An 18,959-nucleotide genomic window follows, 5' to 3' on the forward strand; every position below is an offset into this window, starting at 1 on the left:
TAGCCAATAAAAGGGTCTGTGTTACATAGTGCTGGAGCGACTTCAAAATATCGTCGACGACATATTTCCGCGTCGACACGTCGCTACACACACGTGGGTGTGTAAACAAAGCAACAAGCAGTTCGCAATCGCACTTCAAACACAATGGAGACTGAAACGGCTACCACCTCCTCACAGGATTGCGCACGAAGCCCTCAAACGAAAACATCTCGCCCTAGGTCTTCAAAAGCATGGGAATATTTTAAAGTTAGTCCAAAACGCAAAGATATTGTCATTTGCAGTCTTTGCCAAATGGAGTTGGCATATCACACAAGCACAACGGCTATGTTGGAACATTTAAAGCGGCAGCTAGCTGTGGTGGCTACCATTAGCAGCTAGCATTTGCTCTCCGATTTTTACATAAAAATGGAATTATGGATTATAAATTCAATAATTTTTTTATACATAGACGTTAAAAACCTATGGATTAACCGATTCAGCCGCGTTTTTTCTCATTTTAATGCCATTGAACACGTCTTTTGATCAGATTGACAGCTACGGTGTGAGACGATCTCCCTAGAAGCTCTGTAAAGGTACGTGTTGTGATGACTGTATTTGCTTCCCCTGTCGCGAGTCCGGATCACTCAGTGATGATACTATATACCTACATAATCTGTGGAGTCTCAGCGTTAATCGGATATCTTGTATGTGCAGCTACGATGAGTAATAAGGGTACTTTTATCTTGAGTTCTGTGCCAATGTCCGTTAGCATTTTTCGCTCATGGGTCATTTAGATGCTTCTTATGAGACTTGTGTTTTGTTTTGGTAAACATGGTTTGTATCGGCAGTTAGCTGAGATTATTACCGTTAATCTGGTATAACACATTAATAGTTTGTTAAATATTAAGATCCTCTGAGACACAGTATTGTGAAAAAAAAAATGTTTACATTACGTTTTTTTTACATTACGTTTTTTATGAATTGAACAACAGACAAATAATCGTTAGATTAGTCGACTAATCGATCAAATAATCGCCCGATTAATCGTTTTCGAAATAATCGTTTTCGAAATAATCGTTTTCGAAATAATCGTTTCCCCCCAGCACTAGTGTTACATAGTGATGTCATCATGTCGCGGAAGTAATCAAAGGAGTCTAATCAAGTTGTTTCGGGCCCTAAAAACTTCCTCTGGTGGAAAATGTGGCATTTTAGCCTTTGCAGACCATTTACTTGCACTAAAACCTATATAAAACACCATAGGAAAGGGAAAACCCAAACAAGCCTAATAGGGACCCTTTAAACTGTAACATTAAAAATCTAAGTCAGGTGTAAAAATTCCCAGAAAATGATCAAAGACGTGCCGCTATTCCTTTCTCTCTTAATGATCAGCTCCTTATTTGCTGGTTGATCGTTACGACTCAATAACTAATGAGATGACTGAAAAAGGACCTGCTCCTTTCGTGCCAATCAAATCTTTGCTTGTGTCAAAAACTCTTTTGAAATGCTGTAGTTGGCAGCATTTTGGAAACCTGGCTATGAAATACTTCATCTTGTGTCATTTAAATTTGTATATTTTGTTTGTTTGCAACTTTGACACTTGTGTCTACGCTAGATCATTAATCTCTTATGGGTCTGTAAAGTATCATTTTACTACAGTAACCAATTTGCTGGGAAACGTGTTCGACTTGTACAAGGACATCGGAGGCTATGCTGACTCACTTTCCAATACAGAGAATAAATAACAACCATCAAGGTTCTGTAAACTAATGGTGTATGCTCATGTGTCAGAATTTGCCAACATTTGTCATCATACATTTATTTTTAAATGCAGACACACACACAGACAATCACTCAGTCCTTCAGGGGAAATGACACCGCATTACAGCACAGCTCCGACCTATGTTTCAAGCCTCCTGAATTCTGGAGTGACGGCAGCCTCTCACTAGAGTCAGTGAAATGCTGTGTGTGTGTGTGTGTGTGTGTGTGTGTGTGTGTGTGTGTGTGGTGTGTGTGTGTGTGTGTGGGTGTTGTGTGTGTGTGTGTGTGTGTGTGTGTGTGTGTGTGTGGTGTCGTGTGTGTGTGTGTGTGTGTGTGTGGTGTGATGTGTGTGTGTGTGTGTGTGTGTGTGTGTGCTGTGTGTGTGTGTGTGTTGTGTGTGTGTGTGTGTGTGTGTTGTGTGTGTGTGTGTGTGTGTTGTGTGTGTGTGTGTGTGTGTGTGTGGTAGACGCAGGTAGAATTGACCTTGGGTTGTGCAAAACCACACAGCTCCAGGCAAAGACACGCACAAATAGACCCAAATCATAAAGAGCTGCCTGGAGCTGAAATAGTGATTGAGCATGGGCGTGAATAGATAAACAAAAGCAGGAAGAATGAGAGAAGAGGGAAAGAGAGGAAGGGACGCAACAGAGGGATATATATAGACTGAGGCTTTGTCGTATTGAGTAAATAAGCCTGTCAACACTGAGGCTGTGATGATGGAAGTCAGGTGTGTGTGTGCGTGTGCGTGCGTGTGTGTGTGTGTGTTACCTTTAGATCTGCTCTGATCTCACTCCTGGGAAGCCTCAGCCTCTTTTCCAAAGGGTATCTGTGTGTGTGTATGAGTGTGCATATAAAGGTGTATACAAATGCATGAGTGTATAGAAGTGATAACTGTGGGGGTAAAATACCTGAGCTGTTTACATCCATATGTTCAGGTTCAGTCTGGGGCAGTAATGTATTGTAACGGATACTTAATCAGGACTAAAACAATTGTTAAAAAAAACGGTATTCCCTTACAGTACATTCAAAAAAAGTCTTGATCATTTTACTGATACATTTAAAAATTGCGGGGATTACAATGGTAGTAAAAAACGAAAAAGAGCATTGTGTTTCTTCTTTGTACACTGTACTAGAGGCTAATACTTTAAGTGTGGGTTAGTATAGTTTTCACTTTCTTTGGTTCATTTGTTCTGTTTTTAATTCAGTAAGTGAACCTACAGTATATGTTCATACAATGTGTGTGTGTGTGTGTGTGTGTGTGTGTGTGTGTGTGTGTGTGTGTGTGTGTGTGTGGTGTGTGTGTGTGTGTGTGTGTGTGTGTGGTGTGTGTGTGTGTGTGTGTGTGTGTGTGGTGTGTGTGTGTGTGTTGTGTGTGTGTGGTGTGTGTGTGTGTGTGTGTGTGTGTGTGTGTGTGTGTGTGTGTGTGTGTGTGTGTGTGTGTGTGTGTGTGTGTGTGTGTGTGAGCTTAACTGTGTGTATTAAACTGTCTGTGTCAGCTCAGGTTTCAGACTGCAGTATGTGCTCATCTGTTTCATTGTTGGTATTTCGGCTACAATGAAAAACACATTATTTCCAACACATAAAATCATTTTTTATCCTAATTCTCTTGGTTTCTTCTTTTCTTGTTCACATTGTTCTGGTATCTTACATATTACACTTAAGTAAAAAAACATCTTAATGTTGTGTTTTTGTCTTTAATTGATTTGAATTGCATTTGATGTTGAGGTAATCCAAAAGTAACAGACATCACATTACTTTATATTTTGCTACGCAGATGTGGTTACTTATTACCTTTTTTACAGGTAACTACTAATTGTAATGGGTTACAACCCGGGTTCATGTGTGTGTAGAATCAGACATGCCTTCTGGGAAAAGGGGAATCTTAGAAACGCTTTAACAGCTAACAGATATTCTCTGCATGCCAGCACACATCAGAACAGTAGAGTGATTGTCCGGTACAGTGAGATGCACAGATTAGCACAAACATATCTTTGTTTACTTTCGAGAGCAGCTGCACAGCTTGTTAATGCAGGCATGCAGCAGTGTGTGCAGGAGGAGTGTGTGTGAGTGAACACTTGGTGAGAGCAAGCGTTCACTTACACACACTACCCCCCCCCCCCCCCCCCCCCAACGCCTAACAAGTGCTGCTCTATGCCACTCTGACAAGTAACATTTCATATGGATTGTGTGTGTGTGCGTGTGTGTGTGTGTGTGTGTGTGTGTGTGTGCGTGCGTGCGTGCGTGCGTGCGCATGTGTGTGGATCCTAAACACATTATCTTCTATGTCAGGGAGGCATATTACAGCCACATAATGTTTCAAATTCTTAGTTTCATCCTGAACTGTATAAAATATTCACAAGGCATAGAAAGTTGAAAGAAATCTGCAGTGGGGAGAATTGAAAGTTGTTGCCAGCATTCAATTTCCAAGAATAACGTCTTTTTTTGAAAGGCTAATGTTAACAGTGTTCTTTATTTCCGTTATGAAAGACCGAGGATAACACTGAATTGAACGACAAAGCCTGATATATGTTATTCTTCTGTGCCGTGGACTTCCACTTCGCTCCATCAAAAACACTTAAAGGAGCTACATCGCTGCACAGGGTTACATATTCCTCATAACAATGAACATTGGGATTTTGCGCCGCGTCGATCCCTCACAAATTATCCTGCTGCCGTAAATAATCAATAGAAAACCAAATCCGGAGCAGAAAAGTGTACCCCACTAATGCACTATTCACTACGGTTTAAGGGTCAAGTTAGATGCTGCGTATCACAGCGCACTGAGATGTGTGACAAACTGTAAAGCATTAACCCATCACTGTACCCTGTATGTAAGGGCTGGTTTGCTTTCACTAACTGTACGGAGGCTCAGTCACTGGTACATTTTTATATACAAAGCCATGTTAGGGAAACTTCCATCTTACAGTATATCTGCTCCCTGATCTCACGGAGAATTGTAAGTGGCTACTGCCTGAGATCGAATGCTGTGGTTTTATTAAATGTGCCAAGTGCTAGGACTGTCTTAGGGAAGACAGCTTTTAGATGCGCAGCTCCTCTGTCTTGGAACAGTCTGCAAAAGGAATGGAAGCTGAGCAATCTGGTTCCACTAAATGTTTTTAAAGCAAGGATAGATGCTATCCAATCGGAAACTGTTGGAACCTGTAAATGTTACTAGCTATGTAAACTGTAGTCGCTGTAAATATGCTGTTTGATGTCCTTTTTGTTTTTGTCACGATTCTCATGTTATGTCTCGTTTGTAGTTTTGTATGTTTGGGTTTATTTTGCTGTTCGGTTCTCCCCGTCTTGTTTTCCTCCTTGTGTATTGTCTGGTCCCTCTCCCTGATGTGTCTGATTGTGTTCCCCTGTGGTCCTTGTGTTTCTCCTCCCCTGTGGTCCTTGTGTTTCTCCTCCCCTGCCCGGCTGTTTCTCGTCCTGTGATTACCCCTCCCTGTATTTAGTCTCGTCTCTTCCCGTGTTCAGTGTTGGCTCGTCTTTTGTTGGTGACTGAGTTCACCGCTGAGTGTTCTGTTTTGTCCAAGTTATTTTCATTATCCTTGAAATAAAGGTTAATCAGAGTTATCTGCTTTTGGGTCCTGCTTCCTTCACTCAACCGTAACAGTGTTTCTGTTATGTGTATATGTATTTGTGTGGAACCTACTTGCAGCAGGTCACCCTTGAAAAAGAGATCAATGATCTCAATGGGATTCACCTGCATAAATAAAGGTTTGAAATGAAAGAAGTGTTTGCCAGCAGCTACAGTGGCCAGATGTTTGAGGAAATGACTGAGTCTATTTCTAAAATGTAACATTATATAAGAGACGTTCAAAGACACCAATTGGCTGGGGCTGAGAGGCAAAAACAAAGGAGGAAAATAAAGGACGAATCTTTATGAAAACCTATAAAACTTCTATTCCCTTAAACAAATTCAAATATAATGTTAAAATTGTAAACTAAACTCCAAAACTGAAATCCAAACTAATGTGAAACTATGTGCACACAAGTCACATGCATTGATTTCTCCTGGCTGTCAAAGAGGAAGCTGCTCCACGGCTTCTCTTCCAACAAGTCAATGGGCTTCGACCCGCCTTAATGGTGAAGTCCTGGGGTTACTACATACTGCCATTAGCCCATCTGAGCCTGGGGGGATACATGGAGTGAGAAACAGCCACATCACAGCTCCATCCACCAGAGAGAAGAGAGGGGAGGTGAGACATTTGCTCATAAACCTTTCATGTAGAGGCAGGGCGGTGTGCAGAGTAATCTGAACTCATTCACAGAGTAAGTATGGCTCTGATTGATGTGACAAAGCCATAATATTGCAGCTAATTAAAATGAACATGATGATTAGGGAATTAATATTTAATAATAAGTTATAACCGCCCTGAATAGACTGTGTGTAAGTTGGTAGACTAAATATGAAAGCATCAAAGCTCTGGACACGCAGAAAGGTTGAATACATTAGCGGTGCACAGGTATCAACTCTAGTTCCTTTACACTGTCAACAAGCAACTAGAAAAATCAAGTAAATAGCGATGAAAAAGTCAGAAGAAGTCCAGTAATGGCTGCTTGAAATTGGAAATTCAAGTGTTCTATCAAACCTTTTTGTGATAAGAAGGTTCAGATATATGCATGACTTTATGTAAGACTTTTGAAAGGATTGTAGAGAGTACACAGGTTGGTGGTTTTATGTTGTACACGTAGGCTTGTTTACCTCTTCCAGATAAGTGTGTGTTTATATCTCAAGAGGAGTGAGTCGATAGCAGAAAGGGGCACTTTTCCCTAACCGCTTGGCAACGCTCTACTTTCTGTCTGCTCCATACGTGACTAGAGGCCACTCCGCCGTCTTCCTATCTCAAGGATCACATTTCGACTGCACAGCTTTTGTGGCGCTGCAATCTGGCTGTCGGAGCTGGAGGCTGTGCTGGAAAACCCTCTGTGGTAGGACTGATTAGAACGTCTGATCTGCTGTTCTCCAGCACACTGCAGGATCTCAGGTGCGGAGTTATTTGTAGAGAAGGACTTTACTTGTGTCAGAAATATCCAGGTTGAAGCTATAAAATCAAGATATTGAACCATGGAGAGCAGATCTGCAATGCCTGGATATACATGGAAGAAACAATCTTACTTGCACATACTATGCCAGTACTATGCAAAATATCTAATATTAAAGCCACCTCTGCCTTTTTTTTGTTTATTTCGAGCATATTATTATTATATTATCATCTATGTTCATTATTTGTATGTTGAACCAACGTTTTCGAAGCAGGAAAAGCACAGGTAAAACACATTTTGTTAAAAGAGGCTTAGTTCCATTAAGAGTCAAGTAAGCCATGATAGTACATGACAGTACATGTCGTGCTTTTCCGGTTATTATATATATGCCGTTAATAACTGCAATATATACCTGTGTGTTGTAAATGGTGTGCTTCTTAGATAATATTAAGCTGTCCTTGGCTCTTTTCTTGCTGTAACAAAGCAAATGTCCCCTCTGTGGGACGAATAAAGATATTCTGATTCTGATGTTTCTGTCACACTCTGCAATCTTATAGAATAAATGATATGCTCGTGACACAAGCTCACAAAAGGTATCTCATTCAAGTGCTACAGCAGAAATGGATTCCCTCATTTGTAACAAAGGAAATTCCATCAGAGGAATCCATCTAATACAATAATCCTGAGTTAACGCAGAAAATGAGTAGAGGGATTATGCACACAAGTCCGTACTCAGCGCGTGTCGCATTACAAAGAAGAGAATTCCATTCATTCACTGTCAGAGCGATGGTGCGATGGGATATCGAGCATAACATTCCTATGTGATCTGTCACAAAAACAACTGCGTCAAAAGTGGAACACGGCTTTAACAGGTTGAGGAAGATCTCACACAGCTGCAGGATGACAAGAGAGAAGAATGATGAAAGTAAAATAAAAAGGATGGTGATAGGAAGAGAAGTTTCCAAGAAGCAGAGACGTGAATGCGCAGGAAGTTGTTTGGGGTGCTGGTTTCACTGACAACAGGTCCCCGGTGCTTCTGAAGGGGCGGGGATGAGTGACAGTGAGCAGATGGATTTTGATAAAGCTGCTCTGATGATCTGAAGCTTCAGAAAGCGCTGTCGAGTCTCCGTCTCCTCCGCTGAGAGACTGCAGCAGACAGCCACAGCACAGGACAGGTGAGATCAGGCACACTGCAAGAAGACATCTCCACAAATCCTTCAAACAACGTTCTGACTAGTTCTGCTGAGGTAAGTTCAACATGCAGCACTTTTGGGAAACTTTTCAATATACCTCGATGGCCTCTTGTTTCAATACTGTGTGTGCATTGGTGTAAAATAACTAAGTACATCACCTATTGTGCAAAATACACTTTTTGATGTCTTTTATGCCTAAATATGTGTCCCCCGGTGTGTAGAGTAGAGTCTCACAAAGTGAGAAAATACATCCCTCTCATTTACTCCTTACCCACATCTCTAAAAACGGGGGTACAACGGAGCTGATCCAGATTGTATGTGGGGGGAAAGGGGGCGTGGCCAGCAGCAACTCGGTTACATTTAAAAGGGCCAGACCCAGAATCAGCACTTCTCTAACAGGGCTGAAATAGAGGGGTATGAGGCATGGCTAGAATGGGGGATCTGTTTGGTATTTTGAGCAAAACACTTGTGCCTCCCCCCCCTATCAGGCTCTTCCTCACCTTTCCTTCTGGTCTGTCTCTCTGCAACACCACAGTGCTGCAGCCTGTCTGACATTCTGCATTTCTGTCCTTTTCAGCAATGATTTAGAAATGTTTTGAGTTCTCTTTCACCCTTAATGTAATCTCTGACTTTTTGATTTGAGTCTCTTTGGCTCTCCAGCATTGAATCTGTTTTCTTCTCATTGGCCAGGTAACAGCGCTCAGAGAGCTGCGAACAAACACAACACCCACACTGCTCAATTACGTCAGTGGAGCAATTTTCTACCAAAAGACACTTTGCAATAAACCAGCTAACCTTCCACACAAACTCCACACTGTATACGCTCAACTCTCCTCTACCATGCAGCCAATCACAGCAGAGCATTGAACACATACACACAAGCATCTACAGTAGCCTCCCTGCACTGCTGTCGAAAAGGGGGGTTTATGGGGAAGGAGTGGGGTGTCACTAGCAAGGCAGTTGCCATGGCAACATACAGGTGACTCACCAGCCGGTGATGCAGTTACCGTGACAACCTGCAGTGTGTAGCATCGCTATGGGAGCTGAGTGAGAGGGAAGAGTGCATTGTGGGTGTTTGTTGTCGTGGGAGTGGAAGCAGACCGAAGCGCTTTCAGGACACAGAAACAGAATCGATCCAAAGGTCCGAGTGGACTCCAGAGGGAGAGTACTGAATGAAAATGGAGGGCTTGATATTTACTCTGCTGCAAACTCTTATTTGGACCGGATTTAAAGTCCAGAATTCTGGGTAATAAAACATTTCATCTTGTTCTCTACAGCTAAAATCATCTTTGTGAATGAATTTACAAAATACCAGAGGTGGGAGAAGTATACTCAGATATTTTACTTCAGTACAAGTAGAAGTACCGGAGTGTAGAAGTACTTTGTTCGAATAAAAAGTCCTGCAATCAAAATGTTACATAGTAAAAGTAATTTTAAAAAAGCATCAAAATATACTTAAAGTACAAAAAGTTAAATAATGCAGATTCGCCCATTTCGGCATAATATATAATATATGTTATGATTATGTTATTTATCATTAAAGTGTTCTCAAAGCTGGTAAAGGTGCAGCTAGTTTGAATGACTTTGCATACAGCAGGGTAGCTTGTGAATTTACTCCAGGTGGAACTAAAGTCTGATTTAAGGGTTGATTATATTTCACATCATTAATCCAGATCTGTAAAGTAACTAAAGGTGTTAAATAAATGTAGTGGAGTAAAAGTACACCATTTAGCTCTGAATTGTAGTGGAGTAGAAGTATGAAGTAGCAAAAATAAAAGTAAGTAAAGTACAAGTATCTCAAATGTACTTACAGTACACCACTGCAAACTAAGGAGTGCTTTGTGTTAAAGTAGAAAATAATGAAAGCATCATGATTACATATTTTTGTGGATGAAATGTTTACGTGAAATATGAGGTGTTCCTCATATTAGCCTCCCCTCAGCTTTACACAGTGTGTAAGTGTCTTTCAGCTCAGTGCTTCATTTGAACAATTATTGTCAGGCAGCTATTTTGAGCGCACACACAAATACTGATGAACATGCAGTATGCTTCCTGCTCTGCACCACACTAAGACTGTTTGACAAGCTACAGTGTTCCATGAGTGGCTATTGAAGATGATGGAGCATTGAGACCAGAATGCATTGCATAACAAAACACAAACTTGCCATATAAATAAATAATACGAGAAGTTTTAGTAAATCAAACGAATGTTTCTGTCAAATGCTATTGCACTTTTTGTGTGGAGTTCAGTTCAACAATGCCCCCTGGGTAGAATCTGTTTTCAAACCAGGCAGTCTTAAAGAAACGGTAAGCTGCATCCTTTAGACGCTGCTCTGCTGAGGCAGCGTCTGAAGAGGAGGGCAGGGGAGGTCCAATTATTTTATGTGCTATGTTTATAATCCTCTTGAGAGCTCTTCTGCTGTACAGTTGGTTCCCGTACTGTAACACAGTGTGTCAGTAAACTGTAGATCAGAGGTATAAGGGCAGCAGCAGCTTCACAGACACGTTGGTTTTCATAAGTGGGGTCCACAAATAACATAAAACATGACATTCGACAGTACATTACAAGACAATGATACAAATCGTGTACGGCGTCAATTTTCCTTCAAACATTATCGTTGATAAATGTGTCAATGTTATGATTATAGCTTGTTGTGCTGATTTAAAAAAGGGGGAAATCGATTCATGTGTCCGTCTAACCGGAGAACACGACTGATTTAGTTCTGCATTTGTAAAAAAAAAAGTGTTAGGCTAACAGTGGACAATTAAAAAAAGGGATAAAATCGATGCGGCAGAACCAAAGATATCGTCTTTTTCCCTCCATGCATTCTCTCTCATGGTCAGAACCTGGATCCTACATGTCCCTGAATGCAACGTGCTTAGGATTAAGTTGCTGACTCAAGATGTTATTCGAGGTGGTTTCTCAGTCGTCATGCAGCTGGAGCCGGATTAACATTGGATCTGTGCATGCATTCTTTTTAAGTCACACTCTCTGCTATAGGCATAGATTCAACAATGTATCCCACACAGCGTCGCTCTGACTCTCACCCACATTTCCCACGCCCGGTTATTTCTAAGAAACGTGTGTTAATGTTGAACAAACAATACTTGGCATTTAGGTGGTTCACGTCTTCCACTCGAGTTGTGATCACCACAACAGCGGGATGTTCATATGGATTCCTTCTTGTGAACAAAGTAAAGATGATCCAATATGGAAGCCACCATATGCTCCACTGTCAGATTGTAAGATAATTAAGGACCAAGAACAAAGCGTGTACAAAGATTCACAACATGTAAATACTGTAAAGGAAATAGAGAATGTATTACATTTTTTACTCCAGAGCCTTATTATGAAACGGAAAATCTAATACAGATTTTGTGAGGAACAAATGTATTAATTGTATTAATGTATTTTCATGCATTCAGGCTCCTTTGACAAACAAAAGAATGAGAACTGACCTAAATTAATAAATGTTGTAATTAATCACAAGATTCTGAAAGGAAGGAAACCCCCCGATGCAGTACAATCACTACCATGGGAACCATTTACCAGTTTAGAGAAAACATGGAGGGGTGGGGGAGCAGAGGGGAGATGACAAGTCAGGATATGTCCTCACAACATCTTAAGGTGTGAGTCCGTTTTCAAAAATTAAAAAAGCGAGACTTTGGTGTGTCGGGCCTGACTCAGTATATTTCCACTACGATAAGTCAAGTCAAGGTTGTGTATATATGTCAAGAAAAAAGTGCGGGTAAAACATTATGGTTTAGCCTTTTGAACAAACATTTTAAAAAGGTAATACAACTTGAACCTCCCTGTATCATTTGCATTCAGCATACAACGCACAATTTCCTGTAAGAAAGTGAAGTTCCCTGAGTTCCCTTACCATCGCGTGGACAGGCGTTGAGCCGGGGGCTGATATCGAGGGAGCAGGGTTTGCGCGTGACAGCTGTGGTCACAGACTCGTACGGGTTGTCCTCGTCCTCTGGTAGGAACACGTCCAGAGATGGAGAGGCGACAAGCTCCGCTGAACGCTTCGAATCCTGGGAGAAGGGCAGAGAGAACAACAGAGAGATATGAGGGCCATTTGTTATACATACCACATTATGCAGTTACAGCGTGTGCATAATATGATGGGAAAAGGGGATTCCAACATGTATTAAGCTAAGAAAACACTAATAACACTTATTAACGATGTACTGGCCTATTATCCTGTCAAACAAAGCCATACATGGTGACTAATGTTGATAAATAGTGTTTGGAAAGCACACGAAAGGGCCCTCTCACTGAGTGCAGATGAGTCATGAGAAAGTCATTTTGATTTTATGATTCGTTATGAAAAGAAAAAGAAAGATGTTCAAAGTGGATTTTAAAATGTGTGGTGAACAGTGTCCATTTTGTTGTTCGTGTTGGCCTGAAGTGCATCATTAGAAACAAACCAAACACATCAGCGCCGTAATCTCTCAGCTCGAGGCCATCATTCAAGTTCACCACGTTCACACTTCTGGATTCTCATGAAAGACTCAGGCCGCCGTCAAAGCAAACGCTGAGAGGAAAGGTTTCCAAAGTCTGAATAATTCTTCTTTTCAGGATGTTTGTCTCCGTCGCTCTGATCAACGATGCTTTGCTGGACCTTTTATAGAAGTCAAAGTCAGGACGTTTGTTAGTTAGTTTTCGGTTAGGGGTAAAACAGCAAATGGTTTTTTAATGCGACAACTTCATTAGAAATTGTCTACACTGCAAATATGTCTTAAAATCTTGAATTTGAAATGTAAAATAAAATATAAGATTATTATTAGATTGTTAGGTTTCCATTATTAACTCCCTAACTCATGAATTAGGTAGCTGCTGTTAAGTCTATCCTTGTGTGCCTTCAGGGTCTCATCACATGGTGGTATTAACGGTTGACTGATAACAGTACGCAACATTCTTACAAACACAATAACAACAGAGTTACAAGGCCGCGAAAGAGTATCTATTTTTGTCCTAAATTGCATTCTACTTGTTTGTAACAATAAAGGAATATGAGTATGTGGTATATGGAGTATTTATGTGTCTTAAAATCTCCTAAGAGGTCTAACTGCAGGTCCAAGCTCCTCCTGTATACTACCATGTGCATACAAAATGATAGCATCAAAGATGTTAGCATCAAAGATGTTAGCCTAAAGCGACTCGCAGCATTCTGAGAGCAGCTCATATTTTAGAGGCGATTAACTCAGAGTAACATGTTAGGAAACGTGTTTGGTCACCTTTATATAACAGTGTCCTCGTTGGGTATTCAAGGAGCGTTTCAGACCATATTTTGTTGCAGCATTGGTGAGAAGGTTAGGCCCCAAAGGGCTCGGAGAGAGGAACGAGGAGCAAAAGGTCCCTTATCTGTGAGGCAGATGTGTTCCCAGAGAGAATGAACAACAAGAGTGAGCGATGTGAAGCGGGGAAAAGGTTACAGGGCGAGCGTCACTTCAGCCACCGAGACAAAACATTTGGTTCCAGCGGTGTCTGCCTCTTCCCCATAAATCAACACTCCATCATCCTTTCTGTCTGTGGCCCCCTGCCCCCGGTTATACCCGTCCTAATGGGATCAGTGGTAAACGTGTCACCATGGCGATAAGTTGTAATGTGTGGCTACAACTGCACACTCTCTCCCCTCTGACTTTTGTTGCTTCGACCCTCTGCTTTCCTCATTTAACGGCCATTATTCCTCCTTTCGTGGTCTATATTACCCAGACTGCAACAGGTCATCAATCACACACTGGGCAAGCTCAAAGTGGATTCATCATTCCCGCTGACAGAGCAATCAGTCCCTTGATGATTTCTCTCTCTGCACTCAGTCGGAGACTTCTTTCACACCGCACTTTATTAAAAAGCCTACAAACTACGACCCCCCCCCCCCCCCCCCCCCCCTCCCTCCCTTTCTCCATCAGCACTCAATTAGACTGCCATTACCAGCTAATGGAGACCCGGTCTGTCTTTATGCCTCCACTCAGCAGGGGGTCCTGTCTCGGCTGATTGGATGTGACACGATGATTAGCTGCAGACTTCCGATGGAGCTGCCGCTAAATACAAACTCTGGATTCATCGTGAAGCTCAGATTAAAGGTGCGATTCATCGTATTCAAATTCATTCGAGCCACATTTTGATTTAAAAAGCAGGAGGCCGCCTCAGCACTAACATGTAAACTGCTTCTGACAGTGTTCACGTGCACTCAGGAAGTCTATGGACACGTGGCTTTCGGCAGTATCCTGATTTGTTCATTTAAACAAGAGATTGGGTTTGTGTAATTGATGAGAGAAACCTGACCTCAGTTAGATGTATCCTGGAGAAAGCCATGTATACTGTATATATTTATAATCAGCTTTACCCACTTGAGCATGATGCTTGATACTTCTGTCTGTTTTTAGGCCTCAACATTTAATGAAATGCATATTTGTTTCGAATGCTGATAAATGAAAATTGTTGTGTCTCCTTTACGTTTACATTTTTTAAATATTAGGACGAGACCGCTAACTTTCACTAACAATAAAAAAGGGTTTAAATGTAACCATATCAAATGAATCTCTCTCGAGGTTGTGAGCAGATATTATAGAAATAACAGGAGAAGTAAGCATTCATAACCATCATGCTTTAACTTGGCGGATACAATCGTAGTTGTGAGACAATATTGTGATCCCGGCGGCATTAAGACTCAGACAAAACATTCATCTTCGCAAATCATTTGTTTGTTATCATTATTTCCACGAGACAGGATCGCTATGACAGCAGCACGCACTCAGAGTCCTAACGTCTGACTGAGAGCATCACATAGTTGGCTCTGGAAACAGATGTCAGTTCTCATTTCTAACCAATCTTCTCACTGAACAATCAGCTCTTTAACACACACACACACACACACACACACACTGCATCACTGACAGGTAAAGGAAGAGAGCAAATCCTCCAAAATAAGAGGTCAGTTATTTAAAACTCTGATTACAGACCGCTGCATGTGAACACAGATCCTCAGTCAATTTGATTTCCTACATAACCTAATTTCCTGAGTAACCTTGTTCCATGCAGCGATTAAACAAACCACAGTGTGTGTGTGTGTGTGTGTGTGTGTGTGTGTGTGTGTGTGTGTGTGTGTGTGTGTGTGTGTGTGTGTGTGTGTGTGTGTGTGTGTGTGTGTGTGTGTGTGTGTGTGTGTGTGTGTGTGTGTGTGTGTGTGTGTGTGTGTGTGTGTGTGTGTGTGTGTGTGTGTGTGTGTGAGACAACTAGGAAATGCAACATATTGCTCCATGGAACCAAGCTGGGAGAGGGTGATACTAGAAGAGACAGGAAGTGACGGGATTCAGGGAAATGAGCAGCTCTGATATGAAAACATAACACTATTATTTCGGATGAAAGAGAGCGGAGAGATTCAGGCTATAAAACATCTCAACCGTGTTCTCATGTGTGTACAGTAATCACCGAGATGTCACCGTGAATTAACGATGATATACGGACGCTTTAAAATGCCACAGGTGGAGAAGCAGAAGAGAAAGCACATGAGACAAGCTCCAAGACAGACAGAGCTGAAGAAAGAGATTCCTCTGAAGTGTCTACAGGGAGAAATAAATGAACATGACGGAGGGGGAAGGAAGAAGAAAGCAGGATTTGATTAAGAAATGTGCCTGACATGATATTTGAGAGGACAATGAAATGAGGAATTATCCATAACGTGCTGTTAATTAATTTCCTTTTCTCCCACCAGTCTATTTTCCCCCCTCGCTCTTTTTTCTTCACATCACCTCGCATTATTCCCTAAATGTCAAACGGAGAGTGAAAGAGTGAGGATAAAGCTGACAGGCGTAACAAACCCCATCGGCCAGGGAAGAGGCAGAGCGAGAGGCACACGCAGGTGGATCAAAAGACGCCACGACCCATCTCAAATCTTACTTTGGAGTCGTTGTCAGTGAATCCCAAGGAGAGGAGTACGAGAGACAGAGCGGGAAGAGGGACATGAGGGGAAGGGAAGCAGAGGAAGTGGAAGTGCAGTGGGTTTGGAGCAGGGATATCCTCACACGCATAGAAGAGAAACAGAAATGCAAGTCAAGAACAGGACATTCAGCCAAACAAAAAGCAACACGGGTCAAATGGGAACCTTTCTCGCCGGCTGAAAACTACTTTGCACTCGATCCTGAGGAGGACGCTCACTGACAGGAAAGGAAAGTCCAAAGTGAAGCCTGGAGCAAAATCTGGATTTGAAACGAATCCTTCAGTGTGACAACAGCTTAAGCCCCTGATACCTGGATGTGTCCTCACCTCTGCTTCCCTCTCAGCCGGGCGGGGGTCAGACGGATTTATAAAGTTGGAGGAAAAAGGATTCACGCGGTCCGATTTTGAGCAGTCCCTCCAACAAACAAACACTCGGTCCTCGTTCATTTCCCTCCCTCCACCCTCCACCCTCCACCCTCCTCCCTCCCTCCCTATCTTTCAGGGCAGAGATAGGACACAGAGCAACTTGTGTGTGAGCCGAACAGGAAGAGAGCACACAAACAGAGGCCTTCTCCGGCCACTAATTAGCAGGTGTGTGTGTGTGTGTGTGTGTGTGTGTGTGTGTGTGTGTGTGTGTGTGTGTGTGTGTGTGTGTGTGTGTGTGTGTGTGTGTGTGTGTGTGTGTGTGTGTGTGTGTGTGTGTGTGTGTGTGTGTGTGTGTGTGTGTGTGTGTGTGTGTGTGTGTGTGTGTGTGTGTGTGTGTGTGTGTGTGTGTGTGTGTGTGTGTGTGTGTGTGTGTGTGTGTGATAAGGCAGTGTGGTGTGCCTGCAGCAGACACTGTGTGTGATCATGTGATACGTTGTGTGTGTGTGTGTGTCTCTCTGTGCATAATTGAGTTTTCTTTTATTATATACCGTGAACAGGTTTGATAAGTGAATAGTAAATGTGTGTGTGCTTCTATCTTTCAGTGTCCGTCTCTTTAACCCTTACTGCTGCAGCCACCAGCCACAGCCTCACACTTGACACTGTACTAGGGTCAGAGGACATCAGATATGAATAGAGGCTATAATTGGCTGGCATTTCCTCATGGAGGCTATTTGATTAGAGAGAGAGAAAGGGAGGGGTGGGCGCCAGAGAGGACAATGGAACCTCTGAGACCCTGAGTGAGGGGAGAGAGAGGCGAGTCATGAGAGGACAGCTCTGACCGGAGACACTGACCAGAACACAGAGACCGAACGTGAAGACATATTGCAGCATCTGAGAAAATGAAGGGAGGCAAACGATAGCTCATTTCTTGACTTAGCCTCTTAAGCCCCGAGCCTGTTTTTCAGGTCTCAGGCTCGAAAATGACATTCCCAGAACAAATGACCATATCTTCCCTTCTAAAAGGGTTAAATTAATAATCTTTTTTCTCAAAGTAATGATAAACCTGTGAGTTGGATGTAGAGAAGTCAGAATCAATATAGATGATTTTATGTTAAAGAAAATTCAGATTGAACATGGTAAAAAACTGTAAATTATAGTGTCCGTCCAAAAAATATTTTGTACTTATAGTGAAAACTAACCTTGGATGATGGGTTAGTAGACTAAAAGCTTTAGAATCCAAAGTACAACATATAATAAGTACCCTGTATCAAGATTGAAGCAAAACAAGTGATATTTGACCTTTTTAGACAGATTTAGCAAAAAAACCTCTTCTGGGCCCATTTAGGTGGATTTTCCTTATCTCTGGCCCCCCTTGTTCGATTTTGACATGTGACATATCTTTCTGACCGTTAGAGCCAATAGAATCGAAGGGGAATCGTCCCACACACACTCATGTTAAAAGAAAAGTGACGTCTTTGCGCATTCAATGAAGCTACGGAATAAGTAGGAATGGCCTGCTCTACTATTTTAAAACGGAATTGCAGTTGTATTGCTTATAGGCTAGATTATCAGAACATTTCAAAGGGGACACAGCCACATTGGATATTAACCTATGGATGAACTACATCATCGTTGTTATCGTTTTAATGCCATTGAAGACCAGTTTAGACCAGACAAAGACGAAGGTAAGTCATATTTGATGTACGTTTTTGTTGATAACGTCGCAAGTTTGTATCTTTCAGTGTTGAGGTGGGCACCGTTAGATTCTGTGTCTTTACGATCATAAACTATGTGTTGGATGTGCAGCTAGGATAAGTAATAAGGGAGCTAGGAGTAATATTCTGTGCAGTAATAGGTTAGCATTTTTCGCTCAGGGCTAATTCAGAGGCTCACGGCAAAATATTAGCATTGTGTATTTTTTTTTAAAAGAAAAATGAAAAAGATCAGTTAAATTAGTTTTTTTCCGTTATATGGATATAAAATATTCATACTTTATTAAATATTAAGGTTCCTTAGATGTTGTTTCCTGAAAATGACGCGATTTCGGCCCCGGAACCGGGTCCGTGGGGCTTAAGAGGTTTTTTAACTTAACACAAGCCTATACACAGCAGAGTCCTGCACGGGTCTGATTTTCAAGACCCGCTCCCGCTCTGCACCCGCGACGTGTAATACCGAACCCGCCCCGCTACCCGCACATATTGCCAATTAGTTCCGCAACCCCGACCCGACCCGTCGGCACAAGATCCGCAACCCGACCCGAACCCGCATATACATGAGAAGTGAAAACGTGCAATTATTAACACACGCAGTTGCATATTTGTCTCAAAAAGCATGGGATGTTGGTTCTTTTCTCCATCTAGGATGACACCAAAAGCCTCCCAGACGTTGGATTTCGCTCTTGAGGAAGTGTTATTGAAAATGCTGTATTCTCCGCTAGAGAGCTTCACCTCAGCCATTTTGAATATGGCGCGCTCAGCAGCAGATTGATGCGCTGCAGAGGTTATGATTATGTGCGGTCCCGCGGGGGAGAGGTCTGAGGATTTAAACATTAAACTAAATTATCATTATTTTAATATATTTATTATGCAACACCCGCGACCCGACCCGCATCATCTTTGTTTTACCCAGAACCGAACCCGGAAAAAAACATTTGAAAAAATACCACCCGCGAATCACTTTTTTTGCGGGTCACCCGTCAGGTACCCGACCTGATGCAGGAC

The 18,959-nt window shown here is 42.1% G+C and overlaps 1 protein-coding gene across 3 annotated transcripts in view; it reads right to left on the bottom strand.

The window, feature by feature from the left end:
* Positions 1-18,959, bottom strand: part of anks1b (ankyrin repeat and sterile alpha motif domain containing 1B) — a 229,359-nt gene that overhangs the window by 94,156 nt on the left and 116,244 nt on the right. For all 3 annotated transcript variants that reach the window (XM_034075301.2, XM_034075302.2, XM_034075303.2), the window contains one exon: positions 11,807-11,963. In XM_034075301.2, coding sequence (XP_033931192.1) covers positions 11,807-11,963 — 157 coding nt within the window. The remainder of the gene's footprint in view (positions 1-11,806; positions 11,964-18,959) is intronic.

Source organism: Pseudochaenichthys georgianus, chromosome 23, assembly GCF_902827115.2.
Source record: "Pseudochaenichthys georgianus chromosome 23, fPseGeo1.2, whole genome shotgun sequence".
Taxonomy (NCBI): Eukaryota; Metazoa; Chordata; class Actinopteri; order Perciformes; family Channichthyidae; genus Pseudochaenichthys; species Pseudochaenichthys georgianus.